The 24,244-nt window shown below is 35.9% G+C and overlaps 1 protein-coding gene across 2 annotated transcripts in view; it reads right to left on the reverse strand.

Moving 5' to 3' along the window:
- EDIL3 (EGF like repeats and discoidin domains 3) overlaps positions 1-24,244 on the reverse strand; it is a 415,090-nt gene that overhangs the window by 153,319 nt on the left and 237,527 nt on the right. For both annotated transcript variants that reach the window (XM_073887730.1, XM_025866595.2), the window contains one exon: positions 19,207-19,320. In XM_073887730.1, coding sequence (XP_073743831.1) covers positions 19,207-19,320 — 114 coding nt within the window. The remainder of the gene's footprint in view (positions 1-19,206; positions 19,321-24,244) is intronic.

Below are 24,244 nucleotides of genomic sequence, written 5' to 3' on the forward strand. Positions count from 1 at the left end.
AAAAACTGAATGAAGCACCTCAAAGGGTGGGACCAAGAACATCCTTATATTAATCCCTGTTGGAAAGTGCTCACGTTCTGTTAAACTGAAAACTATTCACAATAGTAGAATCCATGAATAATTCTAATGGGAAAGGAAACGGTATTATTAAGTTACTGCCAAGTGGATATGAAGCAATATTTATATACCAAATAGTCATTTTATGGATGTTTAAAAAATTGTGTGTCTGCCTGAGTGTACCAGAGAAAATATAAAGGGAATTTTATTTTGAACAAACAACCACAATATCCTTGGGTTTCTTGGAGCTAAGAGCTGCAGTTCAATTTCTTGGTATTTTGTAGTTAGATAATAGTGCTGAGTATTTATAGGCTTCCTTATATAACTATAGTTCTATCCATTTTTCTTGTCAGAAGAGTTTATTTTCTGTCTCTGCTCCTGTTTTCCTTGAATTTTAGTATTGGATTTACTGACTTTGCTCTGGCTGTACTTCTTTTTATAGAACCATAGTCCTCAAATTCAATTTATTTTTAAGTTGATAACTTTATGTGTCCATTCCCTTTAGAATTCTAAAAAGAATGTGTATTATTGACCAGATGAAGCTATTAAGGTAACTATTATGAAATTTATTTTTAGGTCCTTGGCCACCTTAATGGCTCTTTGGGGTTTAAGATATTAAACTCAAAGCAGAGTGCACCATAACCTGGGAGGAACGTCTGTGGCTATTATTTCTCATTCAACACCTGCTCAATCTGGAATAGCTACAATCTGGCATTCTCTTCTACCACCCACTGTAATTATTTAAGGGCCATTAATGGCTTGAGGCTCCAAATTAAAACATCTTTTCTTAAGTATCCATTTCCTTGACCAGCTTTTATTTTGGAAAAATTCTTTTCCTTGCTCTCTCAAGTTTTTATTCTCTATTTTTCTGATTTTGCTTTTATTTCATTTTTTGGTACCATTGCAGATAGAATTTCTTTACCTGCCTTAAATTCGATCTTTAGCAATCTCCCTTCAATTTTACCACTTCACCATTCTCATCTGATCCCTAAATCTGAATCTTAATTAGCAATGCTTCCTTAAGCTATCATCGGCATTTTAATAACTAGCTTACCAGGGTGTGCCAATTGTGCCTACATTTCAGTATGCCTTATGTTAGAAAGGGATCTATTGTGTTCCTATCCTTCAGTTGAAGAAGATAGCTTTGAAGATGACACTTAAAACATGTATGTGACTCTCTGTCTTACATGCTGCTGGAAGCCATCATTTTTCAAGTCTCTGATTTGGTTGAAAACTAGGACTAGGGTCATGCCAGTTGTTGCTATCTCTGCCCAACTTAGCTCCATTCTTGCCAGTAAAATTTTATTGCAGCTATTTGAAACTCTTGGGATTTCAGGAAATCGTGGAAAATTGTGCAAAAGATCAGAAATCATCTATATTCTTTCCTTTCTCGCATTTGAGAAAAGAATTTGTTTCCGCTGTTTGGTGGATGTGATAAAGGGAGAGACCATTGTGGTTTCTGCCTCAAATTTCTCCATTATGAAATTACCATTTTATACCCACTTTGATAATTCAAACCCTAAATTTTACCTAAGCACCTCATAATGCCATGTTAACATGTGTAGAGGATAATGACTAGCCCACAAATTACGTTTTAACCATGTTCAAAGTATAAATTCATCAGATGAGTTCTTTTCTAGTGGTTTCATTATAGATTGTTTTTTAAAGATTTTATTTATTTGAGAAAGAGAGAGAGCAAGCACGAGCTGAAGGTAGATGCTTAGCCCACTGAGATATCCAGGTGCCCAGATTTTTTTTTCTATATTGTATAGACTTTATTTGGGTTCTTCCTTTTATCTTTTCTTTTTCCAAAAAATTTTTTACAAGGGGAGGAACAGTGATGGTTGAAAAGATTGATATTTTCAGTCTGAGAAAAATACAATATTTTTCAGCCATACAATTTTAAATTTTATGAGGATGAAATCAAGTTGTCCTGCTCCCGATCTCTGCATACTTCATCTTTGACTTAGGAAATATTAGAATGCACTTTTCCTGGAGTATAAATGCCAGACTAAACGTTAACCCCTGATCATATGCAGTTCAGCAGAGAATGGGAATGTTAATACAATTTGAAAATCAAGAAGATCTTACTGGATGTTTCAGTAATTATTTGCAATCAAGTACAAAACCGTCAGGTAATGAGAATCTGATTCAATTTGTTAGAGGAATTTAACAAGTCCCGGGGGTCTATTTGAGCATTTTGCAGATATTTTTTTCTATCTTTCCTTTATTAGATCATCACTTTAAGGTACAACAGGTAAACTTTCAAAGTGATATGTCTGCACAAAACTGTTGGGCAACATTTGGAAAAATATACCCAGAGGCATGTGATTGAAGATGGAACTTCCATGTCAGACACAGAAAATCCAATTCGGTTTTGTCATTGAGTCAATTTTTTGTGTTTATTGTTGCAAAGACTTCATCCTGCAGTAATGTTGGAACCATTTCTTTCCTTGAGGGCTACTGATATACTTGCATGGTACTGTTTTTCTTTTTTTTTTTAAAACTTATTGTCACATCTTTTTAAAAAAGACTGTGAGAAATTAAGTTCAAATAATAATTTATACTCGAGTATTTGTAGTAATGGTTATTTACATTTATATCTCTATATATTTATGGGTAGACTTTAAATATTATGTATCTTAGATATAATATTATACAATTAATACTGAATATATACCTTTTATCAATCCATAGTTGATTTCTTAATTTTTTATTATGTTTGCAAAAGGTGACAGCTTGAGGCAAATTGTCCTTCTCCTGTCCTATTAGATTTCCAGATTAATTCCTAATTTTATGTATTTCAAGGAAAGTATTCTTAAATTTATCTCAGGTGATGGTTTAAAAGACAAAAACATTGCTAAAGCATGCCATTTCAAATTTCTAAAACATAACACATTTTTTAAAATCTGGAATAAAACTAGGATTCAAGTTGATTTTTTGATTTCTTTTACTTTTCTTCTTCTTTTTTTTTTTTTTTTTGCTTTTCTTTGACTTCTTGATATATTTACAAAAGTTAAAGACTACTTCAGGGTTTTAAAAATCCTTTATGGTTGCGCAAAATGACAGCTAATGAGATGGATGTTTAATATATAAATGTTGTTTGCCATCGACTATTCTTGACCCCACATTGTCAGGGCCTAAAAGGTAAGTGATCATTCTAAAAATCTCATCACATGATGATTACACAGCAATTGAAACCATCCACTAAATATTAAGATTCTAAAGGACAAAGGGTATATTTATCCTTGTGCATATCATCTTTCTTGTAAAATTCCCCTCTCCATCACTCTCCATTTGGTACCTACTATATGTTCTTCTGGTTTCACTCAAATGTCATTTCCTTAAACTCCCAAAACAGAACAGGCACTCCTGTAATGGCTCCCTTTTCTTTTCATTCATAGCACTCATCATGCTTTATAATTAGATACTATATAATTCCTGTTTTTCTCTCCCACTAATCTATATACTCCATGAGAGCAGGAACTGAATTTATTTTAATTACCATTTTGCCCCAGCTCTGGTGGGTGGCTACTGTTGGATGCAATTTGGTGAATGAATGAGTTCATTTATATATGTTCTCAAAACCTGTACACACTTATGTTAAGAAAAAAAAAATCAGTAAATATTTGTGGCTAGTTTATTTGATCACATGATTGAATGAATACATTTTCTATATTATAATAATGAACTTTGTAATTTTCTTACTAAATTTATATGTGTATTAATTCTCATTTTACTTCCTGATAAATACCTCTTATTTTTAATATTCTTTATATTATATCAGAATTTGTTTATATTTTGCTTTTGGATCTATGTCGTACCTGGACATAGCAGAGTAGGAGTTTAGTGTTATATGGCACAAAACTATAATCTTTGTTCATCTATTTAGAGTAAGAAAATACTGGAATTTTTCACTCCACCATTAGTTTCTCTTTACCATTCACTAAAATACTTGATCAAACAGCAGTGTTAGCTTACCATAATTACAAACATAAAAACATGGATAAACTGGGAAACAAACTGAGGGTTGCTGGAGGGGAGGGGGGTGTGAGGATGGGGTAACTGGGTGATGGGCATTAAGGAGGGCATGTGATGTGATGAGCACCAGGTATTATACACAACTAATGAATCACTGAACATTACACCAAAAAAAAAAAAAATGAAATTAGATGTTTGTGGTTCAGAAATACGTGATGATGTCATTTTTTTTAAAAAAACAAAGCAACTCCTATCTCCTATAATGGTTTGGTTGGATTGATATGTTTATTAAAGATTATATTAATGCCAAGAATTTCCTAAATTAATGTACTACTAAAACATGGTATGCAAGATATTATACCTGACCTCTACACAAGTTGTTCTCAAGTACATAGTTAGTTACTAAAGATAGGTTAGTTGTTTGAGTATACAAAAAATTAAAATTGCACAAAATTATAACAAAAGAAAAGATGGGATCACTGGTATTGGCTTTTCAAATAACTCAAAGATCCTTCTGTCCTTTCATTTATTAATGCAATTCACTGATCTACAATTTTACTAAGTACTTTATATATGCTATTAATTTTAGTCTACCTATCTATATAAACCAAATGGTTATATTAACTCCATTGATGGATGAAAACTCTGAAGCCCAGAAAGGGCAACTAATTTATCCAGACACTTAGTTACAAAGAGGAAGATCCAGAGTTTATACCCCAGTTCTATCTGAATGCAAAGCCTGTGCCCTTTCCTCCTACTCTTCCAACACTCACCAAGGCACTCCTCAAGTACAAATGTTCTTACAGCGTACAGTGTAATGAACAGTGCTCCTTTCATCCTACAAGGAGCAGTATCAATCACGCTTAGGAGTGCATGCTCTTGCAGCTGCAATGCTTGGACGGAAGGCCAGGACCACAGTTGACTTGCCCTGTTGACTTAGGCAAATTATTTACTAAGCATGCTCAGTTTTCTCCGTAAAATGGAGCCAGTGATAAATAGAACCCACTAGAAAGTGTTAAGAGGGTTAAATAAATCAGTATTTAAAGTACTTAGGACAGTCTTGGCACACAGTAAGTTAAAAGTCTAAATTAAAATCAACATTATCATATGACAGCTAGTTGGTGATATAGTAGTGTTTAGTTATTTACAAAAGCAATAATTAAGTGTTGAGCATATAAAAATAAATATCACATAATTTAGTTATCTATAAAATATTTTAACAATTTTCACTGCATAAGCTTGTACTTGTACAAAGGTACTTGGCAGCATTGCTATCAAAAGGAAAGATACACACGTACATTTATATAGTGTATGTTGTATATGTTTGTGTATTTATACATACTAGCCCATTTGTAACAAAGGTTTAAAGAGTTACATCTGCCCAAAAAATGAAGATATGGAAATATTAATTTATATTTTTAAAAATACATTCACATGTATCATCATCTCTGTCTTTATTACTTTATAGGTAGAATTCTTAGGGTAGGGGTTACAGGATAGATTATAAAGCTTAATTTTTAAAAAATTGGACAATTATGACACTCTAGAAACATCACTTTATCCTCAGTTGAAGATTTTAGTTTTCATTTTTAATAAAACTCTCTGAAACCATCCAAGTCTTAATACTTTTTGGCATAATAGTTTGGGGATGTTGCGTTATAAGAGATCCCTTGGTAACTATCTTAATTTCCAGAAATAGTATCAGTGATGAAAATGAATTTGAGTGCCATTTCTGAAATTTAATCAAGTCACATTTAAACACCCAGCAGGGAACTGTATATGGCTATTGTGGGCCATATAGTCCAATCAATGAAAACAATCCTAGTTATTTTTGGATTAGTTAACTAAAGTGCTATCAATTTCCATTGCACTTACTTTAAACATCACGTTCTGTTAAACATACACAGCAAAGCATATATTTTCTTATGAGAATAGGTTTCTCATTACAGTTCATCATCATTTCCTTTCAAGCTGTGTATGAAAATGGCTGAACGCTTGAGCTTATACCATTTAAAAACAATAAGAAAACATAAATTAGGACTTTATAATTAGGAGAATGGCTGTAATACTGTAATAAATAGTATGAGCACGTCTAAATGATTTTCACATATCATTCAAATATAACTTAACTTAAAAATAATAAAAATTAAACTCCCCGTAATAAATAAATGAAAAATAAAGCTAAAAAAAAATTGAGATCTGCCAAAGGAAGTGATAAGCTGTATGAAGAATACCTGGAAATCTAAAACTGAAATATTTAAATCAGAAGTATTATTGCCTTAGCCTACCTACAAATATAATTAGCAAATAATTACTGGAAAAATACAGGCAGATTTTTGCCCAGTATTAAAACTTTTGTTATTAACATTTGAAATATTACATTTACTGAATATGATAGGTGATTGATTTGCATAATAATAATTATTACTACATAATTGGACATCATGTCTTAAGAGGGTTAGGTATAAATTTATTCCTTATAAAGTAAAACTGTGTAATACCTATATTAATTAAATACATACATTACGATAAAGAATTCAATAAGATTTTTAAATAATATTTATTAAAGTAGTATCTTAAACATCTTGCTTTTAATTGTTTAACTGAAAATTTAAAAATATATTTAGGTTTTAAAAATGTAGTATATCACTAACATTAAAAATATTTCACTTAATTGCACTGGCAAAGGTAATCTTTTTATTTTAATTCAATTAGCCAACATATAGTACATCATTAGTTTCAGGTGTAGAGTTCAATAATTCATCAGTTGCGTATAACGCCCAGGGCTCATCACATCACGTGCCCTCCTTAATGCCCATCACTCACACTGGCAAAGGTAGTCTTAATAAATTGCTTAAAATTGAAGGGCATGTAAAAATGAGGGAAAGGCAGAGAAAGGTTAAAAATCTGAGAAAAACAAATCTTTATGATTATATGCACACAGATATCGAGATCAGTCTGTCAAAACCACTTAAAGAGTTATATCCAAAATTACCACTTTTATATTTTCAAGACATACTAGGGGTAGTAGTTAGATCAGAGCATTCATATGTGTCTACCTGATATTTGAAATGGATAAGAAATAAATAATGATCTAAGATAAATTATCAAGATGTCTGCATGCAGAAGTGGCTTAAATGGGGGGTAGGAGCAAGATGGTGGAGGAGTAGAAGACCTAAATTTTGTCTGGTCCCAGGAATTCAGCTAGACAGGGATCAAACATTCTGAACCCCTACGAACTCAACAGGAGATCAAAGAAAGGAATAGCAGCAACTCTCTGAACAGAAAAGCGACCACTTTCTGGAAGGTAGGATGTGCAGAGAAGTGAATCCGAGGCAATACTGGGGAAGACAGACGGTGGGGGAGGGGAGCCTCTGTCAGCTGCTACTGGCAAGTGATAGAGCAGCAGAGCACAAAATCGTAACTTTTAGAAGTCTGCTCCGCTGAGGGATGACGCTCCAGTGGCTAAGCTGGAGGTGGAACACTCCCTGGGACAGTGTTGTCTCAGGACCCTCGGGGTCACACAAAGACCAGAGGTGCCTGAATGTGGCAGAGCTCTCAGGTATCAGAGCAGGGAAGCTGGCTGCAGAGATGGAGCCGAGGAGCGTGTTCTCAGCTCGGGGTTGCCATTAACCATGATCCGTGGCACAGTTGGGCCACTGCTCCTCCAGCAGGGATCCAACAAGTGGCAGATCTGAGGAGACTCACCTTCCTCCCCCAGGAGGAGTGGTGCAGGAGTGCACCACAGGGATCTGCTGGGTTTGGAGACTCCAAAAGGGGTTAGTGCCAGAGATAGAAAACACTTGGTCACAAGCCGGGTGGGTGCGGAGTGCAGCCGGAGACCGGGGAACAAAGGTGATTGACTGCTTTTCTCTGGAGGCTCAATGAGGAGTGGGGCTCCCAGCTCTCAGCTCCTCCAGGGTGGAGATTGGGAGGCTGCCATTTCATTCTCATCCTCCAAAGCTCTGCGGAAAGCTTGCAGGGAACAAAAGCTCCCAAGAGCAAACCCGAGCAGATTACTTAGTCCACCCTGAGCAGGGCAAAGACATCTGAGAGCCACCACAAAAGGTCCCTCCCCCAGAAGACCAGCAAGAACAGCAAGCCAAGACAAGTTCACCAATCAATGAGAACAGCAGAACTCCAGCACTAGGGGAATACAGCACATAGAATTCATGGCTTTTTCCCCATGATTCTTTAGTCTTTCAAAGTTAATTTTTTTAGTCTTCTTTTTTTTAATTTTTCTTTTTTGCTTTTTCAACCAACATCTTATCAATCCTTTTTTAAAAAAAACATTTTTATTTTTCATTTTTAGAGTAATATTTTATCCCTTCATAATAGTTAACCTTATTTTTGGTATATATATATACACACATATATGTATATATCCCATATATGTATACATATATGTATATATAAGTTGTTCTCTCTTTAAAATTTTGGGATACAGTTTCTTCTAACAGACCAAAATATACCCTAAATCTCTAATGTATGGCTTTGTTCTAGCTTCCTGCCTGATCACATTCTCTCCATTGTTTTTAAATCCTCTTCTTTCTTTTTTCAACCAACTTATCAATTCCTTTTATAAAATCTTTTATAATTTTCATCTTTACATTCATATTCCAACCCTTCATTGTATTTGCCCTTATTTTTGTACATATATAAGTTTTTCTTTCTTTAAAATTTTGGGAGGCATTTTCTTCTAGACCAAAATATGCCCCACATCTAGTGTGTGGCACTGATCTATGCACCAACCTGATCATAACTGATCATATTCTGTTTTTTTTTAATCTTCTTCGTTCTTTTTTTTTTCTTTTTTCTTTTTTTCCCTTTCTTTTCCCCTGGTTTTAGGTCTCTTCTGATTTGCTTAGTGTATATTTTTCTGGAGTCATTACCCTGTTAGCATTTTGTTTTCTCATTCATCTAGTCTCCTCTGGACAAAATAACAAGATGGAAAAAATCACCTCAAAAAAAAGAACGAGGTAGTACCGACTGCCAGGGACCTAATCAAAACAGACATTAGTAAGATGTCAGAACTAGAGTTCAGAATGATGATTATAAAGACACTAGCTGGGCTTGAAAAAAGCATGGAGGATATTAGAGAAAACCTTTCTGGAGAAATAAAAGAACTAAAATCTAGGCAAGTCAAAATCAAAAAGGCTATCAGTGCAATGCATTCAAAAATGGAGGCTCTAACTGCTAGGATAAATGAGGCAGAAGAGAGAATTAGTGATATAGAAGACCAAATGATGGAGAATAAAGAAGGTGAGAAAAAGAGAGATAAACAACTACTGAATCACAAGGGCAGAATTCCAGAAATAAGTGATACCATAAGATGAAAAAATATTAGAATAATTGGGATCCCAGAAGGGGAAGAAAGAGAGAGAGGGGCAGAAGGTATATTGGAGCAAATTATAGCAGAGAACTTCCCTGATGTGGGGAAGGAAACAGGCACCAAAATCCAGGAGGCATAGAGAACACCTCTCAAAATCAATAAAAATAGGTCAACACCCCGACATCTAATAGTAAAACTTATGAGTCTCAGAGACAAAGAGAAAATCCTGAAAGAAGCTCGGGACAAGAGATCTGTTACCTACACTGGTAGAAACATCAGATTGGCAAAAGACCTATCCACAGAGACCTGGCAGGCCAGAAAGAACTGGTATGATACCTTCAGAGCACTAAACGAGAAAAATATGCAGCCAAGAATACTATATCCACCTAGGCTGTCACTGAAAATTGAAGGAGAGATCAAAAGCTTCCAGGACAAAAAAAACTAAAGGAATTTGCAAACACGAAACTAGCCCTACAAGAAATATTGAAAAGGGTACTCTAAGCAAAGAGAGAGCCTAAAAGTAACATAGACCAGAAAGGAACAGAGAAAATATACAGTAACGGTCACCTTACAGGCAATACAATGGCACTAAATTCATATCTTTCAGTAGTTACCTTGAATGTAAATGGGCTAAATGCCCCAATCAAAAGACACAGGCTATCAGATTGATTAAAAAACAAGACCCATCGATATGCTGTCTTCAAGAGACTCATTTTAGACCCAAAGACACCTCCAGATTGAAAGTGAGGGGGTGGAAAACGACTTACCATGCTAATGGACAGGAAAAGAAAGCTGGGGTGGCAATCCTTATATCACACAAATTAGATGTTAAACCAAAGACTGTAATAAGAGATAAGAAAGGACACTATAACCTACTTAAAGGGTCTATCCAACAAGAAGATCTAACAATTGAAAATATCTATGCCCCTAACATGGGAGCAGCCAATTATATAAGGCAATTAATAACAAAAGCAAAGAAACAGATTGACAACAATACAATAATAGTGGGGGACTTTAACATCCCCCTCACTGAAATGGACAGATCATCTAAGCAAAAAATCAAAAAGGAAATAAAGACTTTAAATGACACACTGGACCAAATGGACTTCACAGATCTATTCAGAACATTCAATCCCAAAGCAACCGAATACACATTCTTCTCTAGTGCCCATGGAACATTCTCCAGAATTGATCACGTCCTAGGTCACGTATCAGGTCTCAACCGGTACCAAAAAATTGGGATCATTCCCTGCATATTTTCGGACCACAATGCTTTGAAACTAGAACTCAATCACAAGAGGAAAGTCGGAAAGAACTCAAATACATGGAGGCTAAAGAGCATCCTACTAAGGAATGAATGGTTCAACCAGGAAATTAAAGAAGAGTTAAAAAAATTCATGGAAACAAATGAAAATGAAAACACAACTGTTCAAAAATTGGGATGCAGCCAAGACAGTCCTAAGAGGAAAGTATAGAGCAATACAAGCCTTTCTCAAGAAACAAGAAAGGTCTCAAATACACAACCTAACCCTACACCTAAAGGAGCTGGAGAAAGAGCAGCATATAAAGCCTAAGCCCAGCAGGAGAAGAGAAATAATAAAGATCAGAGCAGAAATCAATGAACTAGAAACCAAAAGAACAGTAGAACTGATCAACGAAACTAGGAACTGGTACTTTGAAAGAATTAATAAGATTGATAAACCCCTGGCCAGACTTATCAAAAAGAAAAGAGAAATGACCCAAATCAACAAAATCATGAATGAAAGAGGAGAGATCACAACCAACACCAAAGAAATAAAAACAACTATAAGAACATATTATGAGTGACTATACGGCAGCAAATTACATAACCTGGAAGAAATGGATGCATTCCTAGAGATGTATCAACTACCAAAACTGAACCAGGAAGAAATAGAAAACCTGAACAGACCTATAACCACTAAGGAAATTGAAGCAGTCATCAAAAATCTCCCAACAAACAAAAGCCCAGGGCCAGATGGCTTCCCAGGGGAATTCTACCAAACATTTCAAGAAGAATTAATACCTATTCTTCTGAAACTGTTCCAAAAAATAGAAATGGAAGGAAAACTTCCAAACTCGTTTTATGAGGCCACCACTACCTTGATGCCAAAACCAGACAAAGACCCCATCAAAAAGGAGAATTACAGACCAATATCCTTGATAAACATGGATGCAAAAATTCTCACCAATATACTAGCCAATAGGATCCAACAGTACATTAAAAGGACTATTCACCACGACCAAGTGGGATTTATGCCTGGGCTGCAAGGTTGGTCAACATCTGCAAATCAATCAATGTGATACAATATATTAACAAAAGAGAGAACAAGAACCATATGATCCTCTCAATAGATGCAGAAAAAGCATTTGACAAAGTACAGCATCCTTTCTTGATCAAAACTCTTCAGAGTATAGGGATAGAGGGTACATACCCTCAATATCATAAAAGCCATCTATGAACAACCTACAGCGAATATCATTCTCAACTGAGAGCTTTCCCCCTAAGGTCAGGAACATGGCAGAGATGTCCACTATCACCACTGCTATTCAACATAGTATTAGAAGTCCTAGCCACAGCAATCAGACAACAAAAAGAAATCAAAGGCCTCTGAATCAGCAAAGAAGTCAAACTCTCACTCTTTGCAGATGATATGATACTTCATGTGGAAAACCCAAAAGACTCCACCCCAAAACTGCTAGAACTCATACAGGAATTCAGTCAAGTGGCAGGATATAAAATCAATGCACAGAAATCAGTGGCATTCCTATACACCAACAACAAGACAGAAGAGAGAGAAATTAAGGAGTCGATCCCATTTACAACTGCACCCAAAACCATAAGATACCTAGGAATAAATCTAACCAAAGAGGCAAAGGATCTGTACTCAGAAAACTGTAAAATACTCATGAAAGAAATTGAGGAAGACACAATGAAATGGAAAAATGTTCCATGCTCATGGATTGGAAGAACAAATATTGTGAAGATGTCAATGCTACCCAGAGCAATCCACACATTTAATGCAATCCCTATCAAAATACCATCCACTTTTTTCAAAGAAATGGAAAAAATAATCCTAAAATTTTTATGGAACCAGTAAAGACCCCAAATATCCAGAGGAATGTTGAAAAAGAAAAGCAAAGCTGGCGGCATCACAATTCCAGATTTCAAGTTCTATTACAAAGCTGTCATCCTCAAGACAGTATGGTACTGGAACAAAAACAGACACATAGATCAATGGAACAGACTAGAGAGCCCAGAAATGGACCCTCAACTCTATGGTCAATCAATCTTCGACAAAGCAGAAAAGAATGTCCATTGGAAAATAGACAGTCTCTTCAACAAATGGTGTTGGGAAAATTGGACAGCCACATGCAAAAGAATGAAACTGGACTATTTCCTTACACCACACACAAAAATAGACTCAAAATGGTTGAAAGACCTAAATGTGAGACAGGAGTCCATCAAAATCCTTGAGGAGAACACAGGCAGCAACCTCTTCGACCTCAGCCACAGCATCTTCTTCCTAGAAACATCCCCAAAGGCAAGGGAAGCAAGGGCAAAAATGAACTTTTGGGAACTCATCAAGATAAAAAGCTTTTGCACAGTAAAAGAACCGTCAACAAAACCAAAAGACAACCAACAGCATGGGAGAAGATATTTGCAAATGACATATCAGATAAAGGGCTAGTATCCAAAATCTCTAAAGCACTTATCCAACTCAACACCCAAAGAACAAATAATCCAATCAAGAAATGGGCAGAAGACATGAACGGACATTTTTCCAAAGAAGACATCCAAATGGCCAACAGACACATGAAAAAGTGCTCAACATCATTTGGCATCAGGGAAGTCCAAATCAAAACCTCAGTGAGATACCACCTCACACCAGTCAGCATGGCTAAATTAACAAGTCAGGAAACAACAGATGCTGGCAGGGATGCAGAGAAAGGGGAACCCTCCTACACTGTTGGTGGGAATGCAAGCTGGTGCAGCCACTCTGGAAAACAGTATGGAGGTTCCTCAAAAAGTTGAAAATAGAGCTACCATCCAACCCAGCAATTGAAGTACTGGGTATTTACCCCAAAGATACAAATGTAGGGATCCGAAGGGGTAGGAGCACCCCGATGTTTATAACAGCAATGTCCATAATAGCCAAACTATGGAAAGAGCCAAGATATCCGTCGACAGATGAATGGATAAAGAAGATGTGGTATATACACACACACACACACACACACACACACACACATAAATACACAATGGAATATTATGCAGCCATCAAAAGGAATGAAATCTTGTCATTTGCAAAGACGTGGATGGAACTGGAGGGTATTATGCTGAGCGAAATAAGTCAATCCGAGAAAGACATGTAGCATATGACCTCACTGATGTGAGGATTTCTTAATCTCAGGAACAAACTGAGGGTTGCTGGAGTGGTGGGGGGTGGGAGGGATGGGGTGGCCGGGTGATAGACATTGGGGAGGGTATGTGCTATGGTGAGTGCTGTGAATTGTGTTAAGGCTCTTGAATCACAGACTTGTACCTCTGAAACAAATAATACATTATACGTTAAAAAAAATAGAAGAAGAAGATAGCAGGAAGGGAAAAATGAAGGGGGGGAAATTGGAGGGGGAAATGCACCATGAGAGACTATGGACTCTGAAAAACAAACCGAGGGTTCTAGAGGGGAGGGGGTTGGGGGAAAGGTTAGCCTGGTGATGGATATTAAAGAGGGAATGTTCTGCGTGGAGCACTGGGTGTTATGCACAAACAATGAATCATGGAACACTACATCAAAAACGAATGATGTAATGTATGGTAATTAACAGAACATAATAAAATAATATTGAAAAAAAAAAGAGAAGTGGCCTAAATAGAGGAACAGAGTCTTTGTTTACTTTTCTTATGTAAAATCCATCTGCTTAACCCTATTGCAAAGTAGAATTATAGAAGATTTTATCAAAGTCAAAGGAAAACAATTCAACTTGTGGTATGATTATGAGTATCAGTTAATATACCAAATTATATTTCATTACACTGGCAAAAGCATCTTTAGCATACTACTCAAAAAATGGGAAGTCAGGTAAAAAAGAACTTGGTGGTAGTTGAGGACACTGAGAAATCAGATACCATTTCTATACTTACCTCAGAACGCTAGGTTCATTCATTCATTTATTTAGCAAATGTCTATTGAGCAACCACCATTTGCTAGTTCTCTTCTGTCAAATGTGATTACAATAGTACTCTTGTTCCCTCATGGAGGATATACTCCATTGGAGGAATAGTCAGTAAAAAATATATATAAGTAAAAATATGATATGTTAATGATTAGTGCTAAGGAGAAAAACTGTAACAGAAAAAGGGGTGGGTGTTGTTTTGGTTTGTTGACGTAGGGAGGTAGAGAGGCTGAGGAAAGTCTCATTGGGAGGATGCCTTTATGCAAAGATCCAAAAGAACTATTGGAGTACTCATAACATCATAATAGAGTATTACAGAAAAGGGGAGATGGGAACGGAAATGCTGTAGGGCAAGGATGCACCAGGTTTGCACCAGGTGTGTGCCAGGAATAGCTAGGAGGCCAGTGCAGCTGAAATAGTGCACAAGCAAGGGAGAGTCCCATGAGATGTGGTCACAGAGGTGAGTAAATAGGGCAGAGGCACAGGCAGGTCCTACTGGCCTCAGGAACCAGGGGGACTGTAAGTTTCACTTAGTGTAAGATCAGAAGTCAGTAGAAGATTCTGAACTGCTAGGTGATGTGTATTGACTTTTGCTTTAACAGGCTCCCTCTGGTAGCAGAGTTAAGAACAGACTATGTAAGAAGCACATGTAGAAGGAAGGGCCTCTCTCTAGTAAAACTGTCTCATGGGAACTTTTTATGTCTTTTGATAAACTTTTCTTTTGTCACCTCCTTTACCTTAAAATTCTCTGCCCACAAGGGCGGCAGAGAGAGAGAGAGAGAGAGAGAGAGGCAGAGACAGAAAGAGAAAGAGAGAATGTGCATGTGTGTGTTTCCTGGAATGGTTCCTAGGACTCTTTCCCTTCTCCTCATTTTTCTTTTCCATATTCTTTCTCAAGTTTGCCACCTAGCCTCTGCTCCTCCTTAGCTTTTCATCTGTTTCCATTTATCTATATTTCCATTTGTGAAATGAGAGGGGGTAGGGATATGGGGTCTGAGGAAGAAGCAGAGTGATTCACGGTCAGTCCGGTTTTTTGTTCACATATGTAGTGCTCGCTCACTAAGTAGATGTTTACAATATAATTATACTTTTCAGATCACAAAGTTCCTATAAGCCTTATAAATTCAAAATATACTGAAGAATAAAGATGAAGACACAGCTCAACTATAATATGATAAATTTCAGGTTACTTACTTCCTTTGTAGGAAAGTTCTGTTCATGTTTTTGATGTTTTCTTTCTTCTGTTGTGTTTAATTTTATTGAATTAAAAACATAATAAACTGAGGATAAGAAATATTTTCCTTTCACCTTTGTTATAAATACCTCCCAGTTTATTATTTGTGTTTACAGTTTATTACTTTGGTATAGATGTATTTAGGAAATTCCATTCCTCTGCAATATCTTTTATTATTTATTATTTGGGAGGGCATTGAGAATGATTTAATTTTAAAATATACCAAAACCTAATTAACCCATCAGTAGATATAAGAAAATAGTGGAAGAAGGGAAGTAATATGAGTGCAGACACCCAAGATTAGAGTGAAGTCAGTTTGGATTTGAACACAAGGACGCCAGCATTTTAATGGTATCCTCTGACCCACTCAGCATTAAGTCTCCATTTTTCTCCTTTTCCTCTTCCTTCTGAAATATCTGCCAAAACAAATGGCCTCTCTGCCATAACTGTAGGCATGAGCTGACCCACGGGTACCCCTGTGGGACATGACAAAAAGTTCAGAAGAAAGTTTATAAATCTTACTCCAGAATGGATGCTGGGCACATTGATTATAATCTATGTACTGTCAATTCCCAGGATCCTAACCTCAATCAGTTTAGAGCTGGCACTACATGTAATCTGCAGGTGTTTCTGTGTGCCCTGTAGTGAGAGAGTACTCTGAGTTCTCAATGTGTGGTACTACAGCATCACTGTGGTAGAATGCTCTTTCTTACTCTGGATTTCTAACAATTCTAAGAAGTCACACAAAAAAGCAGAACCATATCCCTAGACACTGAAACAGTAGGGAGATTAAGGATCCTTAAATTATTATAAACTCTTGCAAATCAATACAGTAAAAACAAAACCCCAATTAGAACATATTTTACAGTATATCCTAAGTGATTCTTTCTGATCTCTTTAGGATAATGTCAGAGCATATGATGGGTTAAGAAAGTCACTATTGCTTTCATGTTCAATGAGAAGTCTGAGTTTAAATATAAAGATTATATAAATATGAAACTAAATCAAAGAAAACATATTTATTAAACATAATCGAAAGACATTAGACACAAACTGTTGCCAATTAAGTTCAAGGTCTATTTCAATATGTCTTTCTATAATCAATCAAGTTTCTTTCTTTTCAAGGGTATTTTTAGATGTGGTGACCTCAACAAAATCTCTGCTGGAGATTTTAGGCTTCAGTCATCAGTTTCAACATCTAGTTCACATCCAGGTCTCCTTCCATTTTCAACCTGTAGGCAACTGACTATCTAGTTGCTCCTTGGCCAACACAGGAAGGCAAGGATACACACACATACATACAACTTCAAGACCTAGGTCTCTTGTCCCAGGGTGCCTATATCTTCAGACATCACTTCTTCTTCAGGGCATTCAGAGAGCTAGTGCTTGATCACCTCAGAGTGACGTTCATTGCTAGGCAGGCTTCCCATGACATGTCCCCTATACAGGGCTCTCCTTTTAGGAAAATGGGAAAGTCTCATCTCCCTATTGCTCCCCTGGCCAGGCTTCCTATGGGTCATGTTCGTAGCCAGGCATTCTTTTAAGCTCTGCCGAAGTTCTCGTACTGTCTGGAAGGCGCTTTATTCTGGCACCCCACGTCTGTTTTGGCTACATGGAAATCAAATAGTCACTGACATTAGTTTTTTGGTCTTCATCATGGTAATTAAATATTCATTTACAGATACCTTGGGGTGCTTTTTAGTACAACTTTCAATGCTAAGTAGACAGCCATCTGCAAGTCCCAAAAACCAAAGAAAGGAAGACAGCAAGAGTTGTATCTGGGTGGGCCAAGGACCAATCGAATCTGAATTAAGTTAACATACTGAATGGTCAGTTACATGCTTTACAGGAAGGTTTCTAGGTCAGTTGACTGGGTGGCCACTAGTCTATTTGGTTGTATGATCAATCTGCTTACTCAGGCTGTCCTTTCCTTCCATACATCCATGGCTGAAGGTTCCTATGTCAACTCACAATTACTATCTTCTCCAATTATTTTTTAAACTTAGAAAATTTCCCCACATCCAAGGTATTTCTTTGATATTCAGGATTTCATTAGTTTTTTATTTTGTTTATATACATAACCCAAATAATTCCTTAAGTAATTTTCTCTGTTTTAATTTATAAACTATCCTTGTCAAAGGGAAAGGAAGAGAAGGAAAGTGACATGTAAAATTGTTACTCTGGCTAAAAAGGAAGGAGTGTGTGTGTGGTGTGTGTGTGTGTACATGTGTGCGCTCATGAGCATGTGTAAGAGAGAGAGGAGGTATAGTGAGCTTTTGTGTTTATTTCACTTAATTCTTTTTTTTATTATTATATTGTTAATCACCACACATTACATCATTAGTTTTTGATGTAGTGTTCCATGATTCACTGTTTGCGTATAACACCCAGTGCTCCACGCAGAACGTGCCCTCTTTAATACCCATCACCAGGCCAACCCATCCTCCCACCCACCTCCCCTCTAGAACCCTCAGTTTGTTTTTCAGAGTCCATCGTCTCTCATTTAATTCTATCTGAAGAGATATCTCAGTTTAGAGGAAAATGCACTGAACTGGGAAGCACAAGTCCTGATTCTACATTCCTTCTAGTCCTGCTTCTGTCACCAACTGAGACAGCCTGGGCAAACCACATAGCCTATGTGTCTCAGTTTCTACATCTGCCTTCTGAATTTGCATAACATGATGCTCTAATAGTATAATATACATCAAAGCAGTAATGCTATAGAGTTTCTATAAGTGTCCAACAATTACTAAGCAATATCACTATTGTTCTCATTAGCATGTATTTGTGCCCAATTCTGGTTTCATCCCACTGACTATAATCCTGTTACTGCCTTCTCCTAGTTTTTGTTTCTTTTGGGGAAGAAGCGTTGCTTTTTGCTTCTTTGTAAATATTTCAGGCAAATTACTGTCCTATTGTTTGATATATCATCACAAGACCCTACTCTCTTAGGCTTCCAAAAAGACCAATAAACAGTGTGTCAATTTCTTACTAATGTGTATGCCAGCTCAATACAAATCCTCCTTTTATTTGTGATAGAGGCTATCAGCTTAGAGAGCCTTGAATTTATTGTCTGAAGCAGAGTGGTCACTCTGGTGGAAATGCAGGTCATACACATACTCAAAAGCCAAAATGGGATTCATAAGGGAGATGAACTTGGACCGCTGAGAAATGCCGCCCTCGTTTCAGACCACAAGGTAGCCAATTCTATGCCTAGCATGCACTGAGCTCTATCCTGGAGAGTAGACATATATTAATAACGTTAACAACAACAAATATGAAATGTGCCATTTCAATAAATTATAAACTCTAAAAGCAAACTATATTGATTTTGACCCAGATTCCATAATAAATGGAGAATATGCAAACAACAACAAAAATATATACATATATGAATACTTACTGTACTGACAATTTCTTCCCATGAATTCACCTGGGCACTCACAGGAATAGTTAGCAACAAGATCTGTACATATTCCACCATTTTTGCAAGGCTCAGCTTCACATTCATTTATGTCTGAGGGAAACAGAAAGAACAGAGAAAATGAGAATTATTGGTAAAAAAATGATTTTAGTTATTGGAAAGTTTTAGGCCTTTCAAGTAAAACAAATCTAAGTAATGTAATTACTTTTGTGTGTTTGTGAGTGTGTATATGTGTGTTCAGTCAATAATAGAAATAGTGCTTAAAACCAACAACTGATTAATAATCAAGTTCAAATGGAATTGAGAATCCAAATGAAAGACCAACAAAAGCAAACTTTCTCCAATCCTGAAAATAAATACGAATAGTGTGGGGAAATATTCAGTGTATCTTTAGAATTAAATCAAGCAAATTAACCCTGATAGAGAGATGAATTGGTATCTCTTACAAGATCTAGAAACCTCCCCTGCAGCAACAACTGCCAATTAACACTGTCTCATTTCATTTTAATTCATTAAAATTCCAACTGACAGAGATGTTTTAGTTTCTAAATAGTTTGCCTTTGATGAATGCAATGAGAAGCAAATTAGAGTTAATAGCTAAAGCTCGTTACATTAAGCAAAGTATAATAAATGTAAATGATGATCACTTCCTAATCTCATTCAAGGGTTTCTAAAATTAGGATGACTAAAGGGACTTACCTTTGATATACCATTATTATACCTCATGCAAAATCATATGACATATAAAACATTCAGTAAATTGTACTAATTCCCATGCTAATTTTGGACAACAGATACAATGGATATAATGAATATGATTATAAATGAAAAAAGAAATAATGACTAATTCAGTCAAATATCCATCACTGATACACATCATTCCCTCTAAGCACAGCACCATGCTAGGTTGTGTGGGAACTAGTAAGTAGATGGATAATAAGTAACTGCTCCCCATTGCTTTCTCTTCCTGTCACCTACTTCTATTGAACTCTCTCTCCTCTCTCCCACAGCTCCTTACAGACCAGAATAGTATTACCTAGGAACTGTCTGTATCTGTGCCTTTCACCCTCTCACCTTAACTGTGAGCCCTACAAATGTAGCCCCTGTCCTGCACTGTTCTTTGTATCTCCATGAACGCCACATGCTATCTGGGAGACCACTGGTACCAAAAAATGTTTCTAGATAAAATTTTTAACAAAAGATCAGAAATAGTGGCGCAGACAGTCTAAACAAATAGTTTCAGATGTGTAATGGACCTTCTAATACACTACAAAGTATCAAAACGGTATTCTGAAGTCCTGGGTTTTCATAGTGCTTAAAGCATTATGATCATTAAATTACCCCTTCAAGACCAAACAAGAACAAAACACTACAAAAGCTCTATTTTGCTCTTTCTTTTAACTTTTTTTCTTCTAAACAGTGTCTCCTCTTGGTATCAGAGTTGGTCACCCTCTCATTTTAAGCTTACTGTAAAAGTTTGGTCTAAATTTCCTTAGGCAGATGATGACTTTCCCTGAAAAAGCCATCCTTTTTTTGATTTCTGGTTGACTGTCACAGTTTGAGAGTAGAGAAAGTTCATAACTATGTTCAGAAAGAATCTAAATAATTTGAGTATTTTATGACATCAAATAACAGGATAAAATCAGAATCTGATAATCTCTAAAAATACAAATACGTGCTATAAAATATAACAAACTCCCAAATATTTGAAACTAAAACTCTCCAGAAGGAAGAAGGGAGGGAAGGAAGGAGCCATTTATTCATTATCTGATGAAACATTTAGCTCTTTTTAGTCTTAATCAAAATTTCACTTAGTGTGGATTTATACTGGACTAACATGCAAAATATTTTCATTATGTTTTGAAAGTAGCACAAAAGTCACTGTGCTATTTATTTTATAGTCAGCTGAATGTAAGGCAACAGCAATAATTGGCTACTTGGGAATATGCCTACTATGTCTTTCCCTGCATCATATTGACTACAATCTTTTTTTAGATGAGAATATGTCAATAGCTAATAAGTTAAATCTTCATGTTAGAGAATGCATTGCCTTATTTTGTAAAGTTAGACATAACAAGTTATTATTTTATATACTTACGAGGAAGAAACTGAATATTGATGTCTGAAGACCACATAGGGGAATATAATTTGATCCTGAAGGAAAGGTTTAATTAAGATTAACGACAGAATGGAGATTGGTAGTGTATTTCCAAAAAGGAAACCGGAATGAGTCACAACTCTGAAGAGAAACATTCATGGTATGACAATGTGTTCAGGGACACAAGTAGCCAGTCTGTCTGGAGCCCAGCATGGGAAGGGGAGTGCTGAGACCCCATATCAGAGGATGTAGATAGGAGCCAGCTTATGATGAACCATTAATGCCAGTGGAGGGAACTGTCCTTTACTTTTTGGCACTAAAGACTTGGAGCCAGATGGGAGGGTATCTTCTGTACCCTTGTACTTTAGATAGACCTAGTGAAGCCAATATTTGGGATAGAATTAAGAAATGAATGAAGGAAAGCAGAACAGACAGACCCACACAGGAATCAATGCTGATAGGTACAACATATATTTCAATTCTCAGGTAAGAGGCTCTAAGTGTTTTCTCATTTTAATATTGAACTATATATTATGAGTAAAACCAAACCCAGCTCTTGCTGCTTTAAAACATTAATAGAAGGGAGTTTTCATAGTCAATGACGTGAGAACTATCCAGAGTCATTTTATATGTCTGTAAGGATATGCAGGTACTATTGTTCTCTGCTTCCTTATTTCTTCCAAGTATTTACACAATAAATATTACTTAACACAGATGAATGTGAATCTAATGGAGACAAGTCAACCTTTGAACCTTCTAGCCATTTGATCATCAGGACAGATCTACCATCATCTAAAAAGGAAATTATAATTAAGTAGATCAGATTCTAAAATAAACAAGTTTCACCTTTATCCAGAGGTTAACACAAGGTAAAATGAACTGGAATTGCATTTGCTGAGGAGAAAACACTTTATATCCATGCTCAATTTTGGATAAAGAATGACCTTTTATTGCTTGTGCATTTTTCGATTTTTTAAACTAAAAAAAAAAAAAACCTACCTTAAATTTAATATTTGTAAAAATACAAATGTTACATTAAAGGAGATATGTACTTTTAATATAGTAGCCAAAAAAGTAAAATATTTTTGCATATGTACACATCTAGTAATAGGTAGACTCAGATAACATATGCAAATTACATGGAAGCGTTTATATATTAGTATAATGCAGGAGTTCTTTTAGTGGTGAAGGCTATTTGCACTGTGATTAACACTGCAAGCAATCTAAATGGAAACAGACCTCGATTTGAATAAATCATGTTTAATTAAAGACTAGATATAAATGTTCATAGAATATAATGTAATGAAATGAAAACTAAACATCTTTGTAATAAATCACATACATTTCTCTTTGTCATAGATCAAGACATTATCATTTCCAGAAAAAAGTCCTCATCTATTCCAAACATAGTGTAATATACTACATTCTTTTATAATCAATAAAAATTGACATAGCAGTCCCCATATAAAATAGGAATTTCTATATTTGGTTGTATTTACAGTTCATTTATAATATTAATAGCTATCATTTTTGAGGTTTTTATATGTATGACTGCTTCATGAGAATGATTTAAAAAAAACAGCCTCATTCAGAATTGGATTTTATAATTAAGACAACCAGCTGAGTTCTGATCCCTCGTTCCAAAAGCACAAAACTGCTACCTACCATCTTGTCTGACTGAGGACAATGACAAGAGCTGAACATGGATTTCCAGATATAAACACATGATGCTTTTTTAAAAGCAAGGTAAAGGAAGAAAGGAGAAGAGAAGAAGAGATGAGAGAAGAGATAATTGGTCACAAAAGCATGCATTTCTTTGAAAGAAAGAAGTACTCCACAAGGATTTCAGTCCCTTTGCTCTATTGTAACTAATTACACAAATTCATTCATACCATATGCGTAACTTAGACTCTGTCCTTTATCATTATGTTGCACTTAGCCTATCTTATACAGACTTATAAAGGTGTGTTGGTAGTCTACCCTCTTAGGCTTAGGTTTTTACTAATAGAAATAATGTCAACCCATACACACTTTGGAGACTTCACTGTAAGAATCCTCTTCCAGGAATTGACAAAAACATATTCATAACATCACTCTGAGTACTCATGACCTTATACACAACTGCATCCTGAGAAGTGTTCAGTTACTCCTAGTCTTTTTTTCTGGATCTTTTCAAACCCACCATTGTGCAAATTATAGCCCTAAAGCCCATGAAAATGACTTTGGAGTGGGAGGTTAGAAAGAATTTTTGAAAATCAAAATTATATTTGCTAGTTCCTTATTTGAGACTTCAAAAAAAATGGCTTCCCTTGGGCATAATTTCTTGCTATAGAAACCATGTCACTTCTTTCCAGATAATTATATTTTAACACTCAGTAATCCCATTCTTCATTATAGACTCTACCAGCTGGCCAGAGATGAAATGGAGATTTCTGGAGACTAATTCCCTGGGACCTCCTCTGGAGACTTTTAAATTTATTTGATTAACTAATTAATTAATTAATTAATTAGTTTCAAATTGTCTCACATTTGTAATATGTAGAGTAGGAGGTATAGAAAGTACCACTCCTGGTCCATCAGTGTCCCAGTTCATCCCTGAGTTTACCCAGAATCCTCAGGTTGATGTCATGTGGCCCCAATAGTGTAACTACATTTACTTGCCAACCTGGCTTAGAGTATTTTGAGTACTGACCACCATTTACAGAAGGTCATCCAATTCTTCTTGGGGTAGAAATCCATCTAACCTCCTCTTGAGGGGAGACAAAGATAACTTAATTCAATCATGAAAATACCTCCCAAGTACATCCAGGCCCATGAACATCAACAAGGAACAACGAATTTTCAGGCTGAGCACCCTAGTTTTCATATATTAAAAGGACACCATGATAAAGCCCTTATTTTTTTCTTTGCAAAGACATA

The sequence above is a fragment of the Callorhinus ursinus genome, unplaced genomic scaffold (assembly GCF_003265705.2).
Source record: "Callorhinus ursinus isolate GAN/ISIS: 27379988/994484 unplaced genomic scaffold, GSC_fseal_2.0 scaffold3, whole genome shotgun sequence".
NCBI lineage: Eukaryota > Metazoa > Chordata > Mammalia > Carnivora > Otariidae > Callorhinus > Callorhinus ursinus.